The 27,707-nt window shown below is 60.2% G+C and overlaps 2 protein-coding genes across 11 annotated transcripts in view; both read right to left on the bottom strand.

Moving 5' to 3' along the window:
- Positions 1–7,592: 7,592 nt before the first annotated feature.
- The window catches only part of KCNT1 (potassium sodium-activated channel subfamily T member 1), an 81,525-nt gene continuing 61,410 nt past the window's right edge, over positions 7,593–27,707 (bottom strand). For 7 of the 10 annotated variants that reach the window (XM_054237959.2, XM_035262534.3, XM_035262508.3 and 4 more), the window contains 14 exons: positions 27,350–27,584; positions 24,566–24,671; positions 22,024–22,196; positions 20,718–20,789; positions 20,389–20,523; positions 19,854–19,965; positions 16,529–16,630; positions 16,056–16,139; positions 15,775–15,903; positions 15,392–15,412; positions 14,247–14,571; positions 12,686–12,748; positions 8,848–8,932; positions 7,593–8,691 (listed from right to left, as the gene is read on the bottom strand). In XM_054237959.2, the coding sequence (XP_054093934.1) occupies positions 8,571–8,691; positions 8,848–8,932; positions 12,686–12,748; positions 14,247–14,571; positions 15,392–15,412; positions 15,775–15,903; positions 16,056–16,139; positions 16,529–16,630; positions 19,854–19,965; positions 20,389–20,523; positions 20,718–20,789; positions 22,024–22,196; positions 24,566–24,671; positions 27,350–27,584 (1,763 nt within the window). In that variant the 3' untranslated portion in view covers positions 7,593–8,570. The remainder of the gene's footprint in view (positions 8,692–8,847; positions 8,933–12,685; positions 12,749–14,246; positions 14,572–15,391; positions 15,413–15,774; positions 15,904–16,055; positions 16,140–16,528; positions 16,631–19,853; positions 19,966–20,388; positions 20,524–20,717; positions 20,790–22,023; positions 22,197–24,565; positions 24,672–27,349; positions 27,585–27,707) is intronic. The other 3 variants (XM_035262549.3, XM_035262516.3, XM_078331427.1) reach the window with 1 other exon arrangement.
- LOC144576983 (uncharacterized) lies at positions 25,522–26,408 on the bottom strand. The gene has a single exon (XM_078331460.1). The coding sequence runs from the start codon at positions 26,308–26,310 to the stop codon at positions 25,636–25,638; it is 675 nt and encodes a 224-aa protein (XP_078187586.1). The 5' UTR covers positions 26,311–26,408; the 3' UTR covers positions 25,522–25,635.

Raw genomic sequence — 27,707 nt, 5'->3', positions numbered from 1 at the left:
CCTCAGGGACAAGACATCAACCTGTGGATTTGGGGGTCCTCGGGGACAGGATGTCAACCTGTGAATTTGGGGGTCCTCGGGGATAAGACGTCAACCTGTGGATTTGGGGTCCTCAGGGACAAGACGTCAACCTGTGGATTTGGGGGTCCTCAGGGACAGGATCTGGGGGACGCGGTTCAGCCCATCACAGAGGTCATGTGTGTGAAGCGCTTCCTCTACTTGGAGAGCTGACATTTCCAAAGGTAGGTTGACCTCAGAGGATTTCCTTCTATTTTTGTATTATAAACTATTCAACCTATAATCCCAGCACTTTGAAGGTCTGAAGTGGGAGGATTGCTTGAGCCCAGGAATGGGAGATCATTCTGGGTGACGTGGCGGAAACCCATCTCTACAAAAAATACAGAAGTTAGCCCGGCTTGGTGACACTGAACCTGTAGGGCTGGCTATGTGGGAAGTTGAGGTGGGAGGATCATTCGGGCCTGGCAGACTGGGGCTGCAGTGAGCTGTGACTGCGACACTGCACTCTTGTCTGGGCGACAGAGCTAGACCCTGTCTCAAAAAAACACACATAAAAAGTAAAGTATTTGAAAGTCATCCAAGGAATAGAGTCACATAGATTAGTCATGAAGCAAAATAAAGTGGTGACTGTCACTCTGCTTAATAAACAATTTTATAACAAGATCTCTAGAGATGGAATCGTGACGACCAGTGAGCCTGTCTCAGTCATGCAGGACTTTGGCGTCACATACCCGAGTCTGCGGCACTTCGTAAGTCTGCGTTTCTCCTGGTCATCCCTCGGTGTGTACTGGAAGCACCCATGGAGTGAGGTGCTGTGGGGTGGACATGGCGCTGAGCAGGCAGCCCTGTGTGTCCGAGCTTTGCAGGCCGGTGGAGGAATGTCAGGCAGGTGGACCTTTTCCAGACCAGAAGAATTGACCAGGTTTGGTTGGGAGGTGACGAAGAAGCCTTTGCAGAAGCCAAGAAATGTGAGATGCTGAGGAGTCCAGGCTCCTGAGGAGCTGCCGGCAGGGTGGCAGGAGGGCCCTCTGGGTCCTGGCAGGTGAGGAGCTGCCAGCAGGGTGGCAGCGGAGGGCCCACTGGGTCCCAGTGGGTGATGAGTGTGGACTGAATGTCGCCTCCCTCTGCAGCCAGACACGGGCCCAGGGACAGGTCTGTCCAGGCCGTGTTTGCTCATCTGTACGGTGGGGATTGCAAAGCAGGTTTGCTGTGCATCGACTACCAACTAGTCTGAGTGTGATGAGACAGAACCACCTTCCCTGCTGCCCCCCCCACAAGCTACATGAAGCCGGCATATGACTCACAGATGGGCCACAAAGGGCAACCGAAGCCTCAGGTTCATCACGAGCCAGTCCCCCAGGCCCAGGAAAACCGCCTGAGGAGGATGGAGTCTCCTCCGTGTGCTGCCCTTACACTGCAGCTGAGCGGCCCCAGAAAGCAGTCTCCCTGGGTTTTGTGCCCCTGGGGAATGTTGTTCATTGGCTGAAGCTTGGAAGGACACCCTGCTTGTAGGGGACTGTCTGGCCAGCCCCCCCCCATCTGAGGACACAGCGCTCCCAGCACTCTGGTGGTTCCAGAACGGAGTGGACCAAAGCCCCTGGGGCCACTGTCCTGGAGTGATGACTATTGAGGTGCGTCCTGTGTGAACCTTAGGAGGATCAAGCTGCCAGGGCTGGGCAGAGTGAATTCCCTGCAAGAGCTTAGAGGAATAAAGGTCACAGGGGGAGTGGGGATGAGGCAGGAGGACCATGTCCTGAAGTGAAGCTTTGCTACTGACATACACAGGAAGGGAAAGTCATTGATGGGCTAAGCAGAAAGTGGAAGCTGAGCGGGTGCAGCGGTGGCTGGAAGTGGCTGGGGTGCTCTCCTCGAGGGCCTGGCCTCTGTGGGCACCGCCTGTCTGTGACTTCATATCCTCTGCCTCCATGGTTGCAGGATGCAAGGAGGTTGGAGGAGCTGGTCTGGGCAGGTGTTTGCTATGGAAGGACGCAGGAATGGGAGGTCCCCGGGCTGGTGGTCGGGGCAGTGGGTGGGCCTCCTTAGCCAAGTGACCCACAAGTCCCACCGCCCTTTTGTTCCCTGAGTGGTAGCACCATCAGTGGAGGCCTGGGCCAGTGAGGTGGCCAGGTGGCAACATGATGGTGAGCTGAGCGGGACCACGGCATCTGCCACCTGAGGGAGGAGTCCATAGGCAGGGACTTGGGAGCCGTGGCCAGCGCCTGCCGCTCACTGCTCTCTCATTAGGGTGGTGGCCTTCTCAGGCGGGGAGGTGGCGCTGGGGGGCGGGGGACTAGACTAAGGAATAATCGGGGCCACACTGTGAAGGACCCTGGTCACAAGCAGCCATCTGGCCTTTGGGACGTTGTATTTTGAGTAGAATGATCATGCACTCACCCACTCTCCACTCACTCATCTGTTCATTCGTCCATCTGCTCATTCATTCATTCATTCACTCATTCATTCTGGAATAGGGCTGGATGTGCTGCTGGGTGCGGTGCAGGGCTGGAAACAAGGAGTTGGGGTCCCAGCCAGGGGTGGCTTGCATTAATTCATGGCGTCTGGGGGGAATTGAAGTTATGGGCGGTGGAGAGACATGACCCTGAGCCCACAGCGCCATGGAGGAGTGATGGAGAGAGGAGGGGCAGCTCATGACCTACGGACGGAATGTTAGAGGCACAGCACTCCAGCGTGCAGGCCCCAGGCAGCAAGAGGAGGCACAACCTCAGAAGAGGTGGAGACCAGGCAGGCTTGTCCACCACCCAGCAGGACCGGAGCAGGGCAGGTGGAGGGCGGTGGGAGGTGGGGACAACGCGTGATGCCTGGCTGGCTGGCAGCTGCGTACCGGAGTCTGCAGCACTGCTGGTGTTTTGGTGTGTGAGCTGCCGCCGTGGGCTGCTTCCTCCACATCTGTCCTGTCTGCTGCACTAGGGGCTGGTCTCACCGCAGCAAAAAATCCAGGGCCAGGCGCAAGGCCTGCCCTGGCCAGCTCCTGCGGGGATGGAGATCGGAGTACAGCCAGGGTCAGGCTGTTCCCAGGGCCTTCCAGGGTAGGCCGTGTTTGATGCTTGGCTGGAAGGGAGCTGGTGCCAAACAGCCATCAGTGCCTTCCAGGAGCATCCTGGGTGCCAGGCGCTGTGGCCAAGCCCCAGGGCCCAGCCCGGGACGAACTCACAGCCACTCTCAGAATGTAGGGCTGCGTCGTCACAATGCACCCCAGGATTTTAGACAGTGACAGGGTAGGTGTAAGGGTCAGCTCTGGTTACAGAGAGTAGACAGAGGGCCCAAGGCACAGGAAGAGGAGCATTCCCAGGCTGCTGTGGTACTGGGGAGGGCAGAGGCTGCTTGGGGAGCAAAGGACAGAAGGCAGGTGGCCCTAGTGCCTGTGTGAGACACGGCAGAGGGGCTCAGGGTGTGGGTGGGGGACACTGAGGACCTGCGGTCTCAGGGGGTGACAGATGGATCAGCTTAGATGCATGGAGTCTGAGGTGCTCCCAAGATAGCCACCTGGAGTGTGGAGTAGGCTGGTGGGTTCCCAGACTTGAGTGGGGATGGAGGGGCTTCCGGAGGGGCTGGTAGATGGGTCAGCACCGGCAAACTTCAGTAGTTTGGGCTGCGTGAGGACGATCGGGAGGGCCGGGACAGACTCTTTGGAGGACAGGTGGGGTGAATGTCCAGTGAAGGTCAAGTGAGGTGAGACCCAGTGGCACCCTTCGGGTTCAGTGGCCAGGAGCCAGCCCGACTCAGGGTGTGTTTTGGGGAGCGCTGTGTGGGGTGAGCAAGAGAGGACAGCATGCGGGGAAGGCTGGAGAAGCCCAGCTGTGCAAAGGGGAACAGAGAGAACTCATGTGTGGAGGTGGCGCCAGAGGACAGCCTGAGCTGAGGGCCCAGTGACGGCTGGGTGGGAGCTCCCATCCTGGGAGAGTGCAGAGCTTGGGGGTTGGGGCTGAGGCTTGGCTGTCAGGAGGTCAAGCCGCTGTCAGCCCCCTGGGGATCTGGGCTCCTCGGAGGCCAGGAGGGCTCCTGGCTGCTGTCCTCTGGGGTGGGCTGGGAGCTGCAGCAGTAGGTGAGTTGGGGGCTCCACGGGATTCTACCCCATGTGCCCTGTGGCCCCCTGCAACCCAATTTTGGCGAGAGGAGCTGTGAGGCTCCGGGCAGCTGGAGGGGCTGGGCCGCCTGCTCTCTGAGCGTCCTTGGTCCTCAGTCCTGACTCCTCTGCTCCTGGAGAAGCCCTCGCTCTGCAGAGGCTGCGTCTCAGTGCCCCTCACAGCTCTGTGCCTTCCACCCATGCAAGGTGGGGGCCTCTGGAGCCTGGTCCTCACATACAACCATCCAGGCAGCTGTGGGGCAGAGATGGCAGCTTTCTGGGACCTGGGGGCACTGTAGGGGCTGATCATGGTAGCCAATGCCCTGGCAGGTGGCAAGGTCATGAAGAGGCCATGCCTCAGTTTCCCCGCTGAGTGAGGTACATGCACCCTCTGTCAACTGCATCACTCACCTGCCACCTTCAAGCAGGTGCCTGCCTGGAGGAGCTCTTCCTGGCTTCCAACAGCTGTGCCACCTGCTCTGAGTGCCTTTTGTGGCCTGTGCTCCTGACCAGGTTGGACCTCTCCAGCAGCGAGCACCTGTTTGCTGAGCGGGACACCTTCCTGTCCCCAGGGGCCCTTCAGGAGCTACAGCTGCGGGGAGCTGGCTGGCCACACTGCTCGCTGTAAAATCACGTGCCATCTAGGGGTCACTTGAAAACCCTCCAGCCTGTACACACATCCAGGCCTGAGGTGTGTGCAGGGTAGAGCGGGAGAATAGGGCTGAGGACTGCTGAAGCTGGGGCTGGCGTGCTGCTCATGTGACTCTATCACTTGGGGACTTAAAAAGTCCACTGTCAGTCTCTGTTTTCTTTTCTTTTTTTGAGACAGAATCTCGCTCTGTCACCCAGGCTGGAGTGCAGTGGCATGATCTTGGCTCACTCACTGCAGCCTCCTTCTCCTGGGTTTAAGCGATTCTCCTGCCTCAGCCTCCAGAGTAGCTGGGACTACAGGCACCCACCACCATGCCCAGCTAGTTTTTGTATTTTTAGTAGAGATGGGGTTTCACCATGTTTCAGGCTGGTCTCAAATTCCTGACCTCAGGTGATCTGCCTGCCTCGGCCTCCTGAAGTGCTGGAATTACAGGCGTGAGCCACCTCGTCCAGCCAGTCTCTGTCTTTTAATTGGTGTATTTAGACCAATTCATTCACATTTAACGTGGTGACTGGTTTTATGGAATTAACACCGACCGCCTTGTAACTATTTCCATTTGTTGCCCTTGGTCTGAGTTTCTGTCTCCTTTTCTTTTCTGCTTTCTCTGGTTTGAATTAAGCATTTTATATGATTCCATAGCCTTTTCTTTTTTTTTTTTTATTACTCTGTTACCCAGGCTGGAGTACAGTGGCACGATCTTGGCTCACTGCAACCTCCACTTCCCAGGTTCAAGCAATTCTCCTGCCTTAGCCTCCTGAGTAGCTGGGACTACAGGCGCCCGCCACCACGCCCGGCTTTTTGTATTGAGTAGAGATGGGGTTTCACCATCTTGGCCAGGCTGGCCTTGAACTCCTGACCTCGTCATCCACCCACCTCAGCCTCCCAAAGTACTGAGATTACAGGTGTGAGATACTGTGCCCTGCCCAGTCTTCTGTTAGATGAGTCAGGAATAAGGAAAATAGCAGGTTTCTCACTAATTTTGTATGTTTCAAAACCCGAAAAGCATTAAAAAAATCCTGTTAGCTCATTCTGGGCGGTGACGACATGGAATCCAGTTCTGCAACCTTTGCTCAGATCCTGCTTCACTTGGTGTAGGCTTTGCACGGGGACCTTGCACGGGTCAGCAGGGCATGCGGCTGGGAGACACGATGGTGGACGAGGACAGCTCCGGGAGCAGGGACCCACTTTCCTGATATCACAACTGTGCAAGCCGGGGGTGTTGGTGAGCGGGCTCAGGACAAGCTGAGAGGCACCCCAGGTACTTTCTAAACCTGGAGATGAAAACCATAGAGGCCAAGGCCGAGCGCAGAAGTTCCAGATGCTGCAGGCAGCTTTTACTGGGCTGGCAGCTGGTATCTCACAGCCCAGCCCCTGGCTCCCAGCCTTACCCACAGGAGGAGTTACAGGCCACTGGGCACTGGGTGCCGCCTGTGTCCACAGCTGCCCTCATGAGCTCCATGAGCTCTGTCCAGGCAGAGCAGGGGGCCCAGGGCCTGGCATCCTCTGGTTAGTAAAGGTGCAGGGAATGCCCGCCTCCCCTTCGGATGTCCAGGGCTGGACTGGAAGTGACCTCGCTACTGGAGATTATGAGAATGGTGCCACGGCAGCAGACGTGCAGGAGGGAACAGACCTCCCGTGTTTTCAGAGTCCGAAAGGTGCCCCCCAGCCTCTCCTAGGCAGCAAGCCCCACCCTCTTTGGGGGACTCCACACACCCTTGGAGAGAGGCTCAAAGGTGAAGATGCCTCCCGGCCTCGCAGAGGTGGAGGGACCAGAAAGGACTCCGGGGACACCATCCACATCGTAAGTCAATCCCCAACAAGTCACGTGACTGCCCCTCGGTGCCTCCTAGAGGCCAGCTCTTCCCAGTGTGGGGCTGGGGGGGAGGCTGCAGCCCCACCCAGATGGAGCACAAGGTGATCTTCCTGTCCGAGCAGCCAGGGTGTCTTTTCTCCCCCCTCCCCTCCCCTTCCTACAGGCACTTGCAGCCCCCCTCTCCTGGGGGCCAGGGTTTGGGTGACATGAGAGGCCATCCAGGTGGGGCAGGCTTGGGTCAGTCTGCTGTAGGGGGACTGCAGGGGAGGGCAAGCTTGCCAGTTGGGTCCCTGGGGCTTGACAGACCACAGCCCTGCTGGGACAGGCCCTAGCCACCCCACCCCAACGTCAACCCTTGCCACTCCATCAGGGTCCTGGGACTTTCTGCCTCCCGAATCCACACAGCCTCTTTGTGACCACCCACATCCGGCTCTGTCCCCCACCGAGGGCTAGTGGGCACCTTCTGAGCAGGGGGGTCCCAGAAGGCCGGGAGTGAAGGGCTAGCTAGCTGTGTGGCCATGCCGGCCTCTCCAGCAGCTGCGGTGTTGTCTGCCCTGACACCAGGGAGGGGCTGCGCCTTGGCCTTTTGGTCCGTCTGCTTCAGCCTCTTGGGGTACCCTGAAATGAACATGGTGAGGCATGAGCACGTTCCCCACCTGGGGCAGCCCTGATGCCCTGTGTAGGGGAGCCCTAGTAGCCGCTTGCCTCAGGAGTTCTGTGCCACTGTGGGCCGATCCCAGGGCCACGCCCGGCTACAGAGGTGAGGCTGACGGGCAGCTCACCAGAGAGCCCTCCTGGACTCTGGAACCTCCACCACCAGGCGGCTCTCCTGGCTACAAGGATCCAGTCACCAATGGCTAAATACAATTTGGGTCCTGATTTTGGGAAGGACTGTCCTGGCCTAGCTGGGGGATGGGGGCTTGCCTGTGAGGTTGGGGTGGGGGACCCCAGCAGGTGTTTCTAACCCTAAAATGGGGTGGCTGAGAGGGTGAGAGCCTGGAACCATGAGCGAGACAACTCATAACTTCGTGCCTCCAGAATGCATCTGTTTAATAGACGGTCCGAGCGCTGCCCACACAAATCAGTGAGGACCCAGCGGCAAAGGACACAGGGTGGCTCCTACTGTCAGCCGCTGCTGGGATTCCCCTTGCTGAGATCCTCCGTCCACACGGCCCAGCCCGGAGGCTTAATTGTGCTTCACAGGTCGGGGTTTAGAAAACGAGGCGTTGCTTTAAAAGGGTGTAAAATGGTCCATGGAAATGCACCATCTGTGCGCCCAATGTCCCCCAGACGCAGGAGCTGGAGAAGTTCAGTGCGAAGTAGAGAAAACAGCTCTCCTGCTTCTCTTCAGAAAGGTCAATGGCAGCAGGGCTGTCTGGGAACCTGGGGACGCACCCCTCTCACACGCCCGGCTTCCCTGGGCCCTTCACGGCATCTGACTTCCAGAAGGGGCTCAGGACGGCAAACAGCAGAGGGCCCCTTGCCCAGCCCACAGAATGGAGACCAGCACCCTGGCCCCCAGGCCCTGGCTGGCAGGAAGCGAAGCTGCTTGGCTGTGAACACTCAGGCCGGCTCGGAGCTGGCTGTGGCCCACGTGAGGCTCCTGGGTTCTGGGTTCTCTCCCCTTCCCATGCACCCCAGCCCCACCCTCTAACACAGCCTGGCCTCAGCCCTGCAGGGTGTCCAGTCCCTGCACTGCCCTCCCAACCAGCCCTGGTCACGAGTTGCGGTACATCTGTGTAAAGAGACATGGACTCATCGATTTGTAAAAATAGGTTAAAAAACTCTCCCCACCAGCCTGCAGGTGCCCAGAGGTAAGCTGGCCCTCCCCCGCACAGCATGAGGGCCTCCTTTCTGGGTGGAGTTCCGGGAGCCACGTGAGCAGAGTGTGGCATCCTAGGGTCACCCGAGTGCCATAGCGTCTTCACTCGCTCCTCCACGTCCTTCCTGAGGACCCTGGCAGGGCACAACTCTCCCGCCTGGCAGCCTGAGCTCTGTCTGTGTCAGAGCTGGGTCTCATCTCGAGTCTCGGGGTTGCAGGATGACAGCTTGTGGCTGCAGCTGCTCTTCCGGCTCTGGGAGCTGCTGGCCACGTGAGCCAGGGGGTCGGAGCGGATGAGATAGCTGCGGGAGGGCAGAGGGGTTCCTGGAGGTGATGTGGTCCAGGCAGCCCTGCCCAGCCCTCTTCTGAGCCACCCTTCCGTGGTGCCTGTGGCCCCGCCTCCCCAGTGCCCACGTGGTGCTCAGGGCGTCTGCACACAGCCTGCAGGTGCTACTCACACAATGTCATTGGGCTCCAGCCGCGTGTCAGGTGGAGGGTTGATGAGGACGTAGGAGAGGGTGTTCTGGTGGTCGTTCATCTCATCTGCAAAGGACACAGCCGGGCAAATGTCACCCCCAGCCCTGCCCCTCCCAGGTCTGCAGGGGCCCGGAGGTGTGGGGGCTCCAGGATGAGCTGTCTTTCCGGCCTTCCTGAGTGTTCTGCTCCAGCGACTCATCCTGGTGAGCCCAGCCAGGGCCCAACCAACACCTGTCCCCAACCCATCCCCACACTGGGCAGGGGGCAGCCACGAGGGCAGCCGGGAGCCAGCTCTGACCTGTACCCCCTTCTGGTGCCAGGTGGCATTGCCACAAAGGGGTGGCTCTGAGCAGAGCCACTGAGCATACCCACATACACCTGCCATGTATGTCACGCACTAGCACACACTGGCAGGTGTATGTTCACCATTCACCTGCCATGCACCCCTTCATCTCTACCTGCACACACCTGGATACACCCACACAGAACTACACGCCCCACCCCCCTATACACACACCTGACAGCTGCACACACCCTGCACGCACACCTTCATCTCCACCTGCACATCTGCTACACGGAACTACACGCCTCACCTCCCATGCACACATTTGTGTATACACCCACATGCCCGGCATACACACCTATATACTTCCATCTTCACCTCTGTATGCCACACACATTTGTGTCTATCTGCACACATCTCTACAGCCCCCCACATCCATGCTGTCTGCAAACCCCTACACACCTGCATGCACACCTGTATACACAACCACACAGACACCTGCCCACTGTCCTCCACATCCACACCGACCACAGGCTCCGAAGGCGGCTCAGCCCTGCCCCTCCCACAGGACCCTTGCAGCTGCTGCCATCCTGGGCCTGGGTGGCCACTCCTGCTCCCTGTGCTCAGCCCTTTGCTTTGGACTCAAGTCCTGAGTGGCATCAGCTCAGGGCACAGCCCTGCCCCAGCTCATCCCTCTGAGAACATGGCCCCGCCTCTCGTGGGAGACGGCCTGGCGTCTGGCTCACGGAGTGAGACCGGTTCTGGAGAAACATGCCCCCGTCGTCTCAGTCTTTGTGGGGCCGGCAGGGCAGGCTGCCAAGCACAGGGAGAGGCCAGCATCCCAGCAGCAGCCCTGGGTTCACTGGCCGAGAAGGAGGGCCTCTGGCCTCTGTTTACCCATCTGTTGGTGTCTAAGGAAACCTCCCGTCTCCTGTTCCAGAATCCACGGACAGAGAACAAAGGTGACCCAGGACAAGGGAACCCCAGGGAGCCTTGTCCTGGACGGCCTCCATCCTGGCTGCTGCCATTCCATTCTTTCTGCCCGTCCTCTCCCCTTGGGACAGCCCCACTATGGCCCCTGTGAAGGGAAAAATTGGGATGCTGCTGGCTGCCCAGCCAGGCGTGGGCCATGCCAGTCCCTCTGCTGTGGGGGCTTCTGACTTCCCACTGTGAGCATAGCTGCTGCCCGGGAGGGGGGCATAGGCTCGGACCTGGGGGCCGACTGGGCAGCTCTGGCCAGACCAGCTCTGCCTTGGGCCTTTTGCATCCTGGCGGGTCACTTGGTGCCAGCTCCTGTGTCCACGCCTGGGGGATGGGACGGCCTGACACCTGCCCCTCACAGCCGTCTTGCTCTTTTCCCAAAGCCCAGGGCAGGGACTTCCCCAGGCCTTTGGTGGAGGCCTGGGGGCCTCATGCTGGGGCTGTGCAGGGAGGTACACTCCCCCCACCACACCCAGGTGCCTGCACACACCTCTAGGGTGGCTATCCGGCAGGTGGCACAGAAAGGGGGCAGCAGTGGGTGGGACAGGCGGCTCTCGGAGGTTCTTGGGACCCTGCCCCCTCGACCCCACCAGAGCTGCCTGACTGGTGCTTCATGATGAGCACACAGTGGGACACTGAGAACAAGGGGCCACCAGCTCGTTTCACTTCTGCAGGCAGGCACAGACTGGCCCCCAGGCCCCAGCTTCTCCCCCTGGGGCGCTGAGACCACAGGCTTCTGACGTGAGTAGAGCTCGTAGCTGGGCTGAGCCAAGCAGGGCGGGGTGGGGCGGGGTGGGGCGGGGACACCAGGCCCCAGCTGCAGTGGTAGGGGCTGGGTTGTGGTCAGTCACGTGGCACTGGCCCTGGCTGCCCAGGGTGGGCACAGAGGTCTAGCTTTGAGTGTTCACTGTGCTTGGTAAAGGCAGGCAGCAGGTGTGCCCGGGGCTGGCTTCGGCTCTTCTGTCCTGGAGCAGGGTCACCTCACCCCTGGTCCCCAAGGCTACCTGACTCCTCCAGCCAGACCCTCACTCCAGGCCTCAGTGGGAGCTCTGCCTCAGACCCCATCCTAACCCTGCAGGTCCCAGAGCTTCCAGACCCCATGGCCACTGGCATCCATGGTCACTCCTGCCTGAATCCCCCACACTGGGCCAGAGCTATCCGATCTGAGCCTCAGTTTCCTTCTCTATAAATGGGGTAACTAGGGCCTCCCCCAGGGTGGCCATGAGGAAGATGCAAAGAGGTATTTATTTGCCTATCGGGGCTGGGCTGGCTCCTCCCATTGTGTGTGGGATGGGGGCTGCATGCTGGAGGGGCCCCAAGATGCTGCCCATCCTCCCCCCCACAGAGCATGACTCTCCCTGTTCTGTGCCCCGGCCTAGGCTCCGCTTGAATCCAAACACAGGGGTGCAGGCCCCTAGCCCCGGCACCTTCACCCTGCCAGGCACGTAAGCTGAGCTCAGGAAATGCCTGCCGAATGGGTCCTCTGAGCCCCTGCCCCAAGCCCACTGTGGCCTTGCCTGTCCTGGAATGCAGCGGGAGCCGCAGGAAGCTGCACTGTGGGCGTGGGGAGCAGGGGACAGTACATTCTGCTCATGAATGCCACTAGCTGTGGATCCGAGCCCCACGGTGCCTGGTAGAGCCAGGGACTTCCCTTAGTGCCAACATAGGGAAAAGCACAGACCCGGGAGAGGCTGGAGCTTTACTTCCGTGGCTGCCCCGGGCCTGGGCCTGCCTCCAGCTGCACGCACGGCCATCCTGGCAAACAGGTCCCTCCCGAGTTAATACCTGCCTGGGCTCAGGAGGCCCTTCAAGTTCCCAGGTCACCCTGTAGGGAGAGGTGGCAGCAGATGCAAGCTCTGAGTTCCCCTGAGGCTGCCATGACCCCTGGGAGTGGCCCAGACTGCTCTGAGCACTGCTGGAGTACAGCACTGATGGAAGAAATGGGGTTCTGAGCACCCAGAACAGGGTGTGGACTGGCTCTGCCCCAGCCGAGCAGGAAGAATCCCCTTGTGGAGCCCCAGCTGGAGGACAGAGGTCACCATCCACCAGGACTGGGCGGCCACAAAGCCTGCTCACTCCCCGTGGCTTGGAATCCCCACCCGGCATCCAGCCCAGGCTTCACCGAGCTCCTTCTGGGGCCCTGGCTTGGGGCCATCTGGGCTTAGAGTCCTCAGACCTCTCATGGGGCTGGCCACAGGGAGGGGCTGGCTGTAGGCCAGGTGGCCCACCGGTCCCATTAGGGGTCATCTTAAACAGCAAAGCAGCAGCACCAATGGGTGAGCCCCGAGCTAGGCAGTCTCCACCCTGCCTGGTGGCCAGCAGCACCCTGACCAGCACGAGCCCCAGACCTCAGCCTCAGGCCCGTCCTCAGCACCTAGCCAGGGGACACTCTGGATGTGTGAGGCCTCGCCCCACAGGGCTACCTGGGCTGACAGCTGGGACCTGCTCTCACAGCTCCTGTGCACCTGCCTGGCTGGGACGGCGCGGAAGGCTGCCAGTGGTGAAGGGTTGGCGAGCCCCGTGGCGCAGTGTGGAGCCCACCAGAGCAGAATTACCTTGCAAATATCCCAGGTTTACCCGATTCATGACATCACTGGCTGTTAAATTTGCTACGTCCTCTACAGAACACACAGAAAGAGGCACAGACAGAAACAGAGAGAGAGAGAGAGTCAGCAAGCGAGGTGCAGGTGGCCGGCACAGCGGGAGGGTGTGGGGGCAGCTGCGCGGTCGGCCAGCCACCCCAGGACCTGCAGCCAGCGCTGGCCACCGGAAGCGAGTCGGTCACCAGAAAGGCAGTTGCTCCTCCCTTGCCAAGCTCTGGGGGTGGCCGGACCAGGCTGGATCATCCTCTCCCAAGTCATGGGGGAACATGAAGGTGAAGGCCGGGCACACCTCTCAGCCTCAGGAGCCCCTCCCGGGACAGGGACATTCTGGGGATGGAGGGAAGCTTCAAGGAGGGGACATGGGGACGCCTTCCACAACACGCACAGGGCTGGGGCCGGGAAGGGTCTTCATGGGCCACCTGTTCCCCAAACCATGGCCTTTGAGTCTCCTTCGGGCAGACAGTCCAGCCCAGTGACACGTGGGTAGCTCCCAGGCCAGCCCTGAGCTCTGGACTCTGCTCGGGGGAGTCAAGGCCCCTGACCCAGGTGACAGACACAGGAAGCAGGGTTGGGAGACCTGGCACCCCAACAGGACAGAGGCAGCCCTAAGCACTGGGCAGGTCCCCGAGATGGAACCAAAGGAAGGGCAATGCCATGACGCAGCCCAGGGGTGGGCGTCACTGGGGAGCAGCCTGGTGCAGGGGAGCTGGGCCTGTGGTCTCATCAACGGAGGTAGCGTCTCTAGAGTGAGGGAGGGGATGAGCTTCCCTCCATGAAAGCAGGGCACCTGGGGCCCAAGCACATTTCCCACCACGAGGCACAGAGAGAGGGGCTGCACAGATCTGCTGCTGGAGACAGATGCCAGGCTCCCTGAGCAGCAGGAGGGGGGCTGTGCTGTGGGAGTGGCAGCAGGCCATGGTGGACGGAGGTGTGTCCTGGCATGGACCATTCCCCCAGCTGTCCCCTCAAAGACAAGGTCCCCTCCACACTGACTGCTGGGAGGGCTGGGGGCTCCCACCACAGTCTTGACCTCTGCGAGAACTCAGGGGCCCTGGGTATTCGATGTCCAGCAGGACTGGCTGCAGCCAGCTGCCCTGTCACTGACACTGTTGACTTGGGGAGCCCAGCCTGGTCTGCACCTGACAGCTGCCTCTCCTGAAGGGCTCAGCCAGCTCCCATTTAGTAGAGAGGGAAACTGAGGCCCCACGGCAGTGGGAGTGAGCACCTCCCCATGGGGCTCAGCACCAAGGATGCTGCAGGGTCCTGTGCCTCCCAGCACCTGGGTGGGCTGTGGCCACGCCCCTCCTCCACCCTCCTCTGCACAGGGTCTCTGCTGGGGCCGTGGTGGTGATACCCACAGCTGGGCCCCCAGGAGGGGCAGGCAGAGTGTGTCTGGAAAGGCCGACAGACAGGAGGATGGCCTGGCCCTGGGATGCCGCAGCCGACTGTTGGCTGTGGCCCGACCCTGGCCCCATCCGTCCGTTCCGCCCGCACCCGGGCTAGGCATCCTTACCGTAGCCGGTGGTGGGCAGCCCCAGGTGCTTCATGCGGTTCTTCACCAGCTCGGAGAGCTCCTGGCGCTCAGAGCGTCGGTACAGGCTGAGGCGCTGCTGGCTGATCCACTCTGCGGCCGCTGCCCGGCCCACCTGCTTGGGTCCCCTGCGGCTCAGCCTCCGTGCCCACTGCAGGCTCTTGCGCCGCAGCAGCGGGTGCTCTGCGGGGTCGCCGCCGCCTGTGTGGCGGCTGTGGGAGCTGCCTCCAGTGCCAGCGCGCGCGCCCCAGGGCCCCTTCACTTCCCGCGTGTCCTCGCAGTCCTCCATGTTCACTGAGATCTGGGACTGGGCAGGCAGGGAGGGATGAGGCGGCGGAGAGGGGATGCAGGCTCTGGGGCCTGGGGGCCTGGGTGGGGCAGCTGGGGGTGTTGGGAAGAGGACGACAGACCCCAGGGGTGCAGGTACCTTCCTCCTCTGGGGAGAACATGCCTGGTCCGTGGCTTTTTCCTGAGCCCAGATCTCCCAGCTACCTGCCCTGTCCGGGGCCTGGTCATGGGATTCACCAGCTCCCTTCATCTCTCTGGGCCCTTATTTCTGTGGTTCCGGCTGGGAACCCATCTGGACTCCGGCACACCCTGGCCTTGCCCTGGGGATCCACCCTCCGTTTCTCCATCTGCAGATGGGCCATGGTTCCTCTTGCAAACAAAACTTTCAGAGGCTTGGAGCCGGCGGAATGTGGGATGTGGGATGCAAGGGCCTGGGAGGTGTGGGGTGCTGGGAGAGGCGGGACCCCCCATCTGGGCGGCACCTTCGGAAAAGCCTGGGAGGCTGGGGGCTGGATAGTCAGGCCAGATGGCCATGGGGGATGCCTGCCTTGGTGGGGTCTGGGGGAGGCAGGGCTGGGCCTGAGAGGGGCAGGGTACACCTGTGTCCAAACTCACAGGCACCTCCCCCCAGGCCTCAATTCCCCACCACCAGTGCAGAAGGGAGTGACTGTCAAGCACCCTCTGAGCCGTGCTGGGCCCAACACATCCATGTGGGACCCACTCCTGTCTTGGCTTCCCGGGGGGCCCCGTGGGTGGGTAGGGCATGGCAGGCTTCTCCTGTGAAGCTGGGATGCGCTGGTGTTTGGAAGAGGCTGCGTGGGCACGGAGGGGTTGCTTACCTGGGCCCTGAGATCATGGGGCTGCAAAGGAAACCAGGCACAGTCTGGGACCTGCGGACGCACCCCTTCCCCCCACACCGCCTCTGCCTGCGGTCTGCACGGAACATGCTTAGGGCTGGCAGGCAGGGTGCCTGCTGCTATGTGAGCTGCACCAAGGGGCTTCCCATGTGCTTCCTCAAGCCTCCCCTGACCTTCTCTGCCCACGGTTGGGGTCATGGCTGCCCCAGCTGGAAGCACCAAGTGTGGGCACCCGGGCTAGATGGAAAGAGCCACTGGCAATGGCAAAGCTGATCTAGCCCAGGTCCCCAACACCGAAGGTGGGGATGGTGTGAGTCACACAGGACAATGGGGCCACCAGTCCCAGCTCCTGGGCTGCCCAGAACCTCCGAGGTGGAAAAGACGTGGCTCTCTGTCCTATAGATGCCGATGGGGATCTCAGCACTGGAGGAGCAGAGCTTCTGGAAGAGGCGGCCATAGGTGCGGATCCACAAGTCGCCCTCGGTGATTTTCATCTGCAGTGTAGGAGAGCCCTGAGCCAGCCAGCCCTGGGCAGGTGGCAGCACCCAGAGCCTCCGGGCTGCCTTCATCAGGGGTGGGTGCCCACCCACCGGCTTGGGACAGCCCAGCACACCCCAGCCCGGCCCAGACCAGCAGGGGCACTTACAGCACAGAGGTAGCCGGAGCCTGGTGTGGTGTCCAAGCCCAGCAGCAGCCGGGTGATGGTGATCATGTAGTCCTTCACGAAGGACTGCCAGGGAGGGAGGGAGGGAAGGAGGCAGAGCAAGACATGTGGGCACCACGTGGGACACAGGTCCACACCCCACTGGCCATGGGCCTGCCGTACCTCACACACACACACACACACACACACACACACACACAAGCCCTCAGGTTCCCGAGCACCGTGTAACCCACAGGGAGGCCTTTTCTGAGGAAAGTCACTTGCCAAGCACCCACAGGTCAAAAAGGGACCAGAAATCCCCAGGACAAGGACAGGGCCCAGAGGCCTCCTTGGAATCCAGGGATGGTTGTTCAGAGAGAGGCATAGTGCTCAGAATGGGGACCAGGCTGCAGAGCCGAAGGCATGATGGGGGTCCCACCCAGGCACCACCCTCCTGCTGCCGCCTCCCAGCTGACCTGGTAGAGTAGCGTATCCAACATGCTGATGCTGAAGACGCGGCCGGCTGCGAATGGCAGGCGGAACATGAAGGCCAGGTTGGAGCCGTTCTCTCGCTCCCTCTGTGGGAAAGCAGGGGCCTCAGGTGGGCTGGTACCAAGGTCCCTGCAGGGGCGCAGCAGCCACAGGGGCAAGGGCATGTATGTACTGTGTGTGTGCGTGCATGTGTGCATGGCGTGTGCACAGTGTGTGTGTCTCCACATGTACACACACCAGCAGGCCTGAACCAGCACATCTTCCCAGACATACTCAGGGCCAGAGAGTAGTGCTGTGGGGCTATGACGAGAGGAAGGTGGATTCCCGGCGGACGCCACAGGCGTTGCGCTTGGTTGAGCACCCTGCTCTTGCCATCCAGAAATTCTGAATCCTCCTGCCAATCCTCTCCTGCCCTGGTGTTTGCTAAGTGGTGTCCAAGGGGGCATAGCCTGGGCTGAGGAGGAGGAGCATTGGGCTGCCTGCTGTCCTTGGCCTCCCGGTCCGTGCACCAGGCTCACAATGGACCCCACTGTATGAGTTTCCTGGGGCTCCCGTAACAAATGACCGCAAACTTAGCAGCTAAATCAACACCCAACTCCTCCCTCCTGGTTCTGGAGTTGGAAGTTTAGAGTGAGTCTTCGGCCGGATTCAGGCCTGGGCAGGGCTCCTTCTCGTGCCTTTTCCAGCTCCTGGAGGCTCCTTGGCTCGTGTCTCCTCCTCCCACTTCTGAGCTGGCTGCGAAGCTTCTCCCCATGGGACCAGGACCCTCCAGCCTCTCCCTAGAAGGGCCCTGACAGCGTGAACCTGCCGATGCTCCCGGGGGACCTCCCATCTTGAGGCCCTTGACTTAATCCCATATGCAGAGTCCCTTTTGCCACTTGAGGTGGTACATCCTCAGGCTCTGGACTCAGCCATGGCCATCTCTCGGGCCATTCTTCAGCTGGGCATGGTGGCTCACACCTGTAATCCTAGCGCTTTGGGAGGCTGAGGTGGGTGAATCATCTGAGGTCAGGAGTTTGAGACCAGCCTGGCCAAGATGGTGAAACCCTGTCTCTGCTAAAAATACAAAAATTAGCTGAGTGTGGTGGTGCACACCTGTAATCACAGCTACTTGGGAGGCTGAGGCAGGAGACTCTCTTGAACCTGGGAGGCGGAGGTTGCAGTGAGCCGAGATTGCACCCTGTACTCCAGCCTGGTGACAGAGTGAGACTCCATCTCAAAAAAAAAAAAAAAAAAAGTCTAGAGCTGCCACAGGTGCCCCCGTTGGAAGCAGGTAACTGTGTACTGGCCTGTCAGAGACACACGGGAGGGAGTCCCACAGGAGGGAGTCCCACGGGGGAGCTGGGGCCAAGGCCACCCAGGCTGGGGAAGACATGGCCCCTGGTGCCCTCTACAGGCTCCTTGCGTGCCAGGGAGGTGGATCCCAGCATCTCCAGAGGGTGAGGGGTCAGGTGGCCCACGGTGTCCTCTCCTCCCTTGGCCCCAGGTCTCCGTACATGCCTGGCCCTGCCCAGGGCGTCTATCCCATAAGGACCCCAGCACCACGTCAGTCCAGAGTAGACCATGGCTGCTCTGGGGGCTTTGCTGACATCCTGACCTCTCCCTGGTGGTCCCTGTCACACAATCGCCACAGAATTGCATGACCGGGGCCCAGGACTGTTCAGTGCCCTGAGATGGAGAGCTGGCTGCCCCCACCCTGGCAGCATTGGGCCCTGGTGGAGGCGAAGCTGGGGAAGGAGCTGGAGTCCCACGCTGGGGTGGAGGGTGGGTGATTGGTGATGTCTGCCTGGTGGGAAGGGGGCAGGAGAGTGCTTGCTGACCCAACATTCAAGCTGCCTCATGGGAGAGAGAGGTGTGAGGCTGAGGCTGAAGGAGGCACATCAGGCTGGCTGCCTCAACCCCACACTGGGGCAGACTCGGTCTTCCAGATCTAGAGAGTCCTTCCAGCACTGGGGAGTGGCATGGCACCTGAACACAGAATCCCAGCATGCTGGGACCGCAAAGGCAAACTTCCTCCTTCCCATGGTTTGAGATGCGGAGAGTACCCCTCTGCCAGCTGTGCTGGGGACCAGGGCTAGGTGCTCCCAATGCTGGGCAGGGTGGGCTTGGGCAGCAGGCAATGCAGACAGAACCCTCTCCTGTGGCGAGACCAGCTGTACCCCTACGCCTCAGGCTGGCATCTCGGAGGCAGGAGCGTCTGTGGGCCTGGGGACCCGTCCGGGCTGACCTCCTCCCACCTCTCTGGGGCAGGCAGAACTGACTCCAGGGTCCCCATAGGCTCTCAGTCCACGGCTGGCTGGAACCCACTTTCACTCTCCATCAAGTTTAGATGGGACAAAGCTGTGTCCGTGTCACAGGGAGTGCCAGTGTGTGTCCTCTGCTGGTGTCGGTGGTCAGGCCTGGCCTGGCTCCATGGGGCCTCCACAGTGTCATGCTCCGTCAGCCACGCAGGCCCCAGCAGCCTGCCGGAGAGGACTTCAGCCCAGACTGGTAAGCTTGGGGTTTGCTGCTCCTGACCAAGGTGGCCCAATTCTCCCCGACATGGCGTGCCCCTCCCTGCTCTCAGCCTAGGGCAGCCCGGGCATCGGCCCCCATGTGGACAAGGTGGTGCTGCCCTGGCCTGAACAGGTGGGATCGATGTGGGCTGGTGTCAGCCAAACATCAAGGCAGCGGCAACAGTGGCCATGCCCTCTGCAGCCCTGGGCGCCTGTGCCCCCGGCTTCCACAGCCAAGCCTGGTTGGTGCCCTTCATGGAGCCGCAGGGGCAGAAAGCCGATTCCAGCTGTCACTTTCTCCCCTTGCTACCCAGGGCAGGCCCCTGGTCCCTTGTCAGTACCAGGAGGCAGTGCTTACAATGAACCCGTTTCGAGGTCGGGCAGTGACCAGGGCAGTGGAGGAGGCTGGAGCAGCACAGCCATGTGTGTTATTTGTACTCAGAGCTGCTGGCCAACCTCTACAACCACGGATGTGAGGGCTCCCCACAGGGGTTCTGACCAACTCACCATCCCAGGACAGATGGCCTTGGCCTCTAGACACGGCCAGGCCTGGTCCCTGATCAGGGAGATGGAGGGCTGCTACAGGCCACATTCCCAGCGCTCCACACGGTCAGGGAAGCACCCTGCCCATCTCCCGGCTCCACCATCAAGAGGGTCCTGTCCATGCAGGGCCCCCACCTCCTCTCCTGAGCTCCCCAGCAGGAGGGGCAGGAGCCCAGCCTCCAGAGGCCCCAGCCCCCTTGCCCCAAGCCCCTTCTCTCCCACTTGTTCTGGGCTCCTGGGGTGGCAGCTGGCACAGGGCAGGGCTGCTCACCTTTTCTAGTTTGGAAAGAGCCAGAGAGTAGCTGTCCTTGGCACGGAACTGCATGAAGCGCATGTTGGAAGGGTGGGTGAGTTCCGTGGTGATGCTGAGGCTGGGAAAGAGCCTGGGGAAGGCAGGAAGCTCAGGACAGGGCCACGATCATGGCTGGAGGGGTCTCAGGACGGGGGCCTATGGTCATGGCTGTGGGGGTCTCAGGGTGGGACCCATGACTGTGGCTGTGAGGGTCTCAGGGTGGGGACCCATATCCGTAGGGGGTCTTAGGGTGGGGGCTGTGGTGGTGGCTGTGGGTGTGTCAGGGCGGGGGTCATGGTCGTGGCTGTGGGGGTGTCAGGGTGGGGGTCGTGGTCATGGCTGTGGGGGTGTCAGGGCGGGGGTCGTGGTCGTGGCTGTGGGGGTGTCAGGGAAGGGGTTGTGGTCGTGGCGGTGGGGGTGTCAGAGTGGGGGCCGTGGTCGGGGCTGTGGGGGTGTCAGGGCGGGGCCATGGTGGTGGCTGTGGGGTGGTTTGGAGCCCTGTGGCCAGACGCACCGGAACATGGTCTGCACGTTGACGATGGTCTTGGCGTCCGCCATGTAGTCCTCCTCGGCGCTCATGGTGCTCTCCTTATCCACCACCACCAGGTTGTCAGCGTAGATGATGCCGCACTGCAGCAGGCTGTCCAGGCTGGTGGCGGGACGGGATCCCCGTGTCTAAGGATATGGCCCACTCCCCACCCATAGGCCCCCGGGATTTGTTCAGGGAGGCAGGAGGACCTCAGTCCCCCACCCCCACCTGTGGTCGGGTGCCACCCCAGACGTTGGAAGAGGAGGGGAGGGTGGGTGTGGGGCCCTCCTGAGCCACAGCTGACCACGCCTTACTTGTCCACGGAGCCCTCCATGTAGTAGACCATGGGGAAACAGCAGATGGCTTCCAGGAAGTGGTGGTCGGGCCTGTGGGGACAACGGTTCTGGAGGGGCCCATCCTGCTCCAAGGCCTACCTTCCCAAGGCCCCTTGGGGCCCTCCCTCCATGCACAGAGCTAGACCAGGCAGAGGGCCCTCAGAACCACGGTATGGGACTTGGGAGGTGCTAAGGCCAATGGGCCATTCTTTATTTCGTTCAAGGGGAAACCAAGGCCTGGGAGGGTGGACCTGCTGAGGTCACACGGCTCAGGTGTCAGGGCCCCAGGGTCCCCTGGGCAAAAAGGTGCCTGGGAGGAAGAGCCATGTGTCCCCCCATCCCTGGGGCTCAGAGTGAGTGGTGCAGGAGGCAAACAGGACAGAAGGAGTGACAAGGGAGGAGGGGGAAAGGTGGAGAGAGGACCAGAGCAGGAGGGGCTGGGAGCCACAGGAGCTGACAGCAGGGAGGAGCTGAGGGTTGGAGGAGCTGGGAGCGGGGAGGAGCTGTGAGCCAGGGGAGCTGGGAGCAGGGAAGAACTGGGAGCAGGAGGAGCTAGAAGCAGGGAGGAGCTGAGAATGGGGAGGAGTTGGGAGTGGGGAGGAGCTGGGAGTGGGGAGGAACTGGGAGACAGAGGAACTAGGAAAGAGGAGGAACTGGGAGTGGGGAGGAGCTGAGAGCTGGAGGGGCTGGGAGTGAGAAGGAGCAGGGAGTGGGGAGGAGCTGAGAGCCAGAGGAGTTGAGAGCCAGAGAAGTGGGAGTGGGGAGGAGCTGAAAGCCAGACAAGGTGCGAGTGGGGAGGAGCTGAGAGTCAGAGGAGCTGAGACAGGGAGGAGCTGAGAGCCAGGGAGCTGAGAGCCAGAGGAGCTGAGAGTGGGGAGGAGCTGAGAGTCAGAGGAGCTGGGACAGGGAGGAGCTGAGAGCCAGAGGGGCTGGGAGTGGGAAAGAGCCAAGAGCCAGAGGAGGTCGGAGTGGGGAGGAGCTGAAAGCCAGAGGAGCTGAGAGCTAGAGAAGTGGGAGTGGGGAGGAGCTGGGAGTAGGGAGGAGCTGAGAACCAAAGAAGTGGGAGTGGGGAAGAGCTATGAATGGGAGGAGCTGGGAGCAGGAGGAGCGGGGAGCAGGGAGGAGAGCCCCACTTTTTAGTAGTAGGAAAGCTGAGAGGACCAGGCCAGAGTCCCCATGTTCCCATTCCCTCTGTGAAGGTGAGGGTGGGCCTGGTGGGGGAAGCTGCTGGCTGCAGGTCTGAGGGCCCGGGTGGGCAGGGTGGGCTGAGCCCCAGGAGTCTCACTTGTTGTCCAGCAGCAGGACGATGGGGTTCAGCTCCTTGCGGGACCTGTAGTAGGCCCGCAGCGGCACAATGAAGTTGTACAGCCCATTGCCGGCCGTCTCTGCTGACACAATTATCAGCTTGTTCTTGAACCCGTAGGCCTTGGCATCTTCATAGCTGTTGTGCTTGCAGCCCTGGGGGCAGATGCTGGAGTCCGGGCTGGCTCCTGCTGTGGCCACTGGGGCCCTCCCAGACCCCTCACCAAACAATCCCCGCAAACACCCAAACATCAGCCTCTCAGCCCACAACCCTTTCATGGCCTATATGCGCCTGGTGGGAGTTGCAGGCACTGCCAGACAGCACAGCTGTGCCCACAGGTGGCACAGAGCAGTCATATCGGGGTGGAAAGAGCGGGGTCCATGTGAACGTGTGGTTTCGGCATGTAGCTAGAGGGCTAGGCGTGAGCATAGATACACGTCATGTGTGTACATGTGCACGTTTTCTTGTTTTGTTCACTAAGGGCTCAGAGCAGGGATGCCCCAGCAGCAGCGAGCACACCACGTGCCCAGATTTTGGTTTCTAATCATCATTTTCCTCTAAAAGGAATCAGCGTTCCTTGGAGAAACGTTTGATTCCAGAACTGGAGCAGGGGAAGGCCAGAAGGAGGCTGGAACATCTCAGGTTGGAAACACAGACAAGCTCAGAGGGTGAGGGGGTTACGTCAGAAGCACCCAGAAACCACTCAAAGGCCCCCACCCTGCTCAGTGAACCCGGGGGTCCGAGCATCAGAATCAATAATGACCTGTCAGGGATGATGCCATTGCAAGGGTCAGTGACAGATTACCACCCACAGAGTCAGCCGGAGCCCACAGGCTGTAAAAGACACACACATGGGGTGGGGGGACCCCTTCATGGCCGAGTACTAATTCACAGCTGGAGAGAGATTCTGGAACTGGAAACCATCAATGATGGCTGGCATGGTGGCTCACGCCTGTAACCCCAGCACTTTGGGAGGCCGAGGTGGGAGGATCACTTGAGTCCAGGAGTTTGAGACCAGCCCAGACCACATAGGGAGACCCCATCTCTACTAAAATAAAAATAAATAAATTAGCCAGGTGTGGTGGTGTGTGCCTGTGGTCCCAGCCACCTGGGAGGCTGAGGTGGGAGGACCCCCCTGAGCCTGGGAGGTGAAGGTTGTAGTGAGCTGTGATCCCACCACTGCAATCTGGCCTGGATGACAGAGTGAGACCCCATCTCAAAAACTACAACAACAAATACTAAAAAAGCCCAGTGACTGATGCTGAAGCCTCATGCCCAGTGGTTTGTTTTCCTGATCTCAACATGTCCCCCCAGAGGAGCTGCTAACTCCAGAAGAAAACAGTAACTTTCACAGTGGGGAAACCCCGCCTTCCCATGAGATCCAAGTTAACATCACCAGTGACCTGACAATTGACCCCCCGAGCTTCCAGGGAGGGCCGGCCCCACATGCAGGCAGCGTCCCACCACCAGGAAATGTCGGCAAACCCACCCACCACCAGGTCAGTGGTCCATCCTCTGCAGGGAACATTCCAGATTGAGGGAGAGCAATGAGAAAGGAACGATAAAACACAGCGGGCCAGGCTCCCAGCAGAGATAACGCTACCACGAAGGACAAGGAAGGCCGTTGGGGCTCTTGGCACAATCGGAACTTGGACTGTGGATCAGACACTGATGCTGGCCTGGGCCCCCTGTCCTGAGGACTGAACTGTGGTTACAGGATGGTCCTTGATCTTCAGAAACGCATATGGATGTATTAGGGGAAAGGGGAGCGGTGGCTCCAACCTATTCAAAATGGTTCAGAAGGCCGGGCATGGGAGCTCACACCTGTAATCCTAGCACTGTGGGAGGCTGAGGCAAGTGAATCACCTGAGGTCAGGAATGGGAGGCTGAGGCAGGTGGAGGACCTGAAGTCAGGAGTTCAAGACCAGCCTGGCCAACATGGTGAAACCCTGTCTTTACTAAAAATACAAAAATTAGCCAGATGTGGCTGGGCACAGTGGCTCACGCCTGTAATCACAGCACTTTGGGAGGCTGAGGCGGGCGGATCTCGAGGTCAAGAGATTGAGACAAGCCTGGCCAATGTGATGAAACCCCATCTCTTAAAAATACAAAAATTAGCTGGGCATGGTGGTGCGTGCCTGTAGTCCCAGCTACTCGGGAGGCTGAGGCAGAATTTTTTGAACCCGGGAGGTGAAGGTTTTGGTGAGCCGAGATTGTGCCACTGCACTCCAGCCTGCACAACGGGAGTGAAACCCATCTCAAATAATAGTAACAATAACAACCAAAAAGTTAAGAAGACAGATGCCCCTAACATAGCAGCTGGGAGAGTGCAAAAGGGACAGGAAGAGACCGTCTGCTGACTCAGGGAAGGGTCTGCACAGTTCCCTTGTAGTATTCGTTCAGCTTTGCTAGAAGTTTGCAACAATATTGAAATGTAAAACGACCAAAGAGAAATCAGGGCAGGTGTGCACAGCCTGGTGCTGGCGTCTGGGGCTGCAGAGTGCGGCAGAGCAGCCAGCCTTACCTTGTCCAGCCGCAGACAGCAGAAGGGGGCTTTCACAGGCAGGAGGTGGCACAGGGTTGGGGAGCTGCCAATGTAGGGTGAGTTGGGAGGGTAACCCTTCACATACCTGGGGAGGAGACAGGAGCCCTCAGCACAACTGTGCGGAGGTGGCTGGGTCAGCTCTGGGGCCCCCCTTGAGCTGGGGGATTCAAAGGCACCCACTCAACCCACAGCCACACTGCTCAGGGGCACGGTGGCCTGGTCTGTCCTCAACCACCTGGGCATCAGGAAACGTTCCTCCAGCTGAGCCTGTGGCCACCGTGTTGTGGGGCCTGTCCAGCCTTGGCACCCAGGATACAGTGTGTCCCACAGGGCAGTGCCCAGGGCACCCATGCAGGTGCCAAGTTTTAAGGACCCAGGCCTGCCTGATGGGTCAGCAGTGGCTGCAAGGCCAGGGTTGGGGAAGCTATGACTTGGCCCTACCAGGGCCTTAGAGGACTGGAGGAGACAGTGGGGTGAGAAGGGCCCTCACTGCTGCTGCCCTCACCCAGCTATGGGAGGGGCTGGCCACAGGGCTCACCCCTCATCTGGTCAGTCCAGGACCCCCCCAATGGTTAGCCCTTGGCTACTTTGGGGTGGGGCAGAGGTGGGGCGGGGCAGAGGTGGGGCGGGGCAGAGGTGGGGTGGGGCAGAGGTGGGGCGGGGCAGGAGGTGGGCTGTGCCCTGGGCCTATCCTTCCCTGAGGGTCTGGGGTGAGACTCCACCCGACACACACAGTGGAGATATTCACACATGTACACACATGGAGACGCATGCACAGACAACACCTACAGGCACACTGAAATGCACACATGCAGACATATTCACACGTGCACAACACACACGACATATACACTACACACAGACAATGCATACCACACCCGACACACACCACACGACACAGCATACCACAAACACACCACACACATCCAAACACACACCACACACAAGACATACCACACACCATACAGACACAACACACAGACACACAACACATACCACATACACAGACAACACACACCACATACACACACGCCACATGACACAGCACACTACAAACACACCACACACATCCAAACACACACCACATGCAAGACACACCACATACCACACCGACCCAACACACAGACACACAACACATACCACATGCACAGACAGCACAAACCACACACACACACCACAGGACACAGCACACCACAAACACACCACACACATCCAAACACACACCATACACAAGACATACCACACACCATACAGACCCAACACACACACACCACACGTGACACACCACAAACCACACACCCAGACACACAACACACGGACACACAACACATACCACACACGCAGACAATACAAACCACACATACACACACCACACAACACAGCACACCACAAACACACCACACACATCCAAACACACACCACATGCAAGACACACCACACACCATACAGACCCAACACACAGACACACAACACATACCACATGCACAGACAACACAAACCACACACACACACCACAGGACACAGCACACCACAAACACACCACACACATCCAAACACACACCACACACAAGACACACCACACACCATACAGACCCAACACACACACACATTACATGTGACATACCACAAACCACACACCCAGACAGCACACACATGGACTCAATGCACATCACACACACACACACGGACACACAACATATATCACACAAGAACACAATGTACATCACATACACATGGACACGCACAGAACACACCCCCCTTGCACACCCACCCCCATGCCCTACATGGTCTTTCTACCCCCTACACCAGCTTGGACAAGGCCTTGCAGCCACAGGTGAAACCCACAGGGCTCTGCCCACCCATCATGCCTCCCTGAGGGCCCCAGCACCCCAGGCCAGTGGGGCAGGCACTCTGGCCTTGGGCTGTTACCCTGCTTTTCCAGCCAGGCTGCTGTCCCCAGTAGATCACCATCCCTTCCCAGCAGCACCCAACACACACACATGCAACGGCTCAGTGTGGTTTCCCAGCAGCTGGGCTGTCATTACAGCGAATAGACCCCACTCCAGAGGCAAAGGCCAGGCAGAGTCAGGCAGCCAGAGGATGGTGGGCCCTCAGGCCCTGAAAGGCACTTGTCTGTCCAGCCTGAGGCCAAGAGGCAGAAGTTGCTGAGAACAGACTGGGGCCTCCGGTCTCATCATGTGAAGCAAGAGGACTTGGCCCCAAGCCCAGGCCTGAATAACAGCTCAGGATGGGCTCTGGTTTCCAGGCTGAGACGCTGCCTTGCCCAGGGGTTGCCCAGGGACCCTGCTCAGAGGACACCCACCCCTGGCCAGGAGGGCTGTGACCCTCTGTGCTCTGTGGCACTGAGGGGGAGACCCAGGGCCTGGGGTGGACGAGGATGGCTGGGGTCTGATTCAGAGTGGCTGAGCTGCTGTGGGGCTGGCAAGGTGGGTGGGAAGGGGCTCTCTCCACGGATGGCCCTACCAGGTGCCTGACATGCAGCCGTCGCCTCAGTGAGCTGCCTCACCCCAATCAGCTCTGCACCCCCAGCCCCAACCGAGAAGGGTACAGTTCAGCACACCCCATCCCAGTGACACACAAGGTGCTCCCGGGGACCACAGTGCTGTGGCTCTGATGTCTGCGTCGGGTCCCCTGAAGACTCCATGGAGCTGTCCAGAAGTTGCAGCTCAGTGCATGGGCCACCACCCGACACCCCTTCCCCCCTCCCATCCTCCATGGAGCTGTCTGCAAGGCCGAACTCACTCCACCACGGAGAGCCCCTCGTCGTCTGAGGGTGTCACCTCGTCCTCTGACTGGTCACTCAGCAGGTCGCAGGGCAGCAGGGCCGAGCTGTCAGCCAGCTCCAGGACGGGTGCGATGCTGGGTCGCCGGCTGCCTGAGCCGTTCTCCGTGGGCAGTGCCAGCTTGCTGCCCCCGCCACCCCCGACACTCTGCGTGGGCCGGTGCTCTGTGCCCTGCAGGTCCATGGCCACCGTCCCTGGAAGACAGCTCCGTGCTCAGCCGTAGCCTGACTCCCACCCTCCAGGGCTAGTGAGTTCCCAGAACTCAGGCAAACAGTCAGCTCTAGAGACCCCGTCATGGCCTGGCTCCTGTGCTTCAG

This window comes from Callithrix jacchus, chromosome 1 (genome assembly GCF_049354715.1).
Source record: "Callithrix jacchus isolate 240 chromosome 1, calJac240_pri, whole genome shotgun sequence".
Taxonomy (NCBI): Eukaryota; Metazoa; Chordata; class Mammalia; order Primates; family Cebidae; genus Callithrix; species Callithrix jacchus.
The sequence above is the reverse complement of the archived record's forward strand: the minus strand, read 5'-3'. Positions and strand labels throughout refer to the sequence as shown.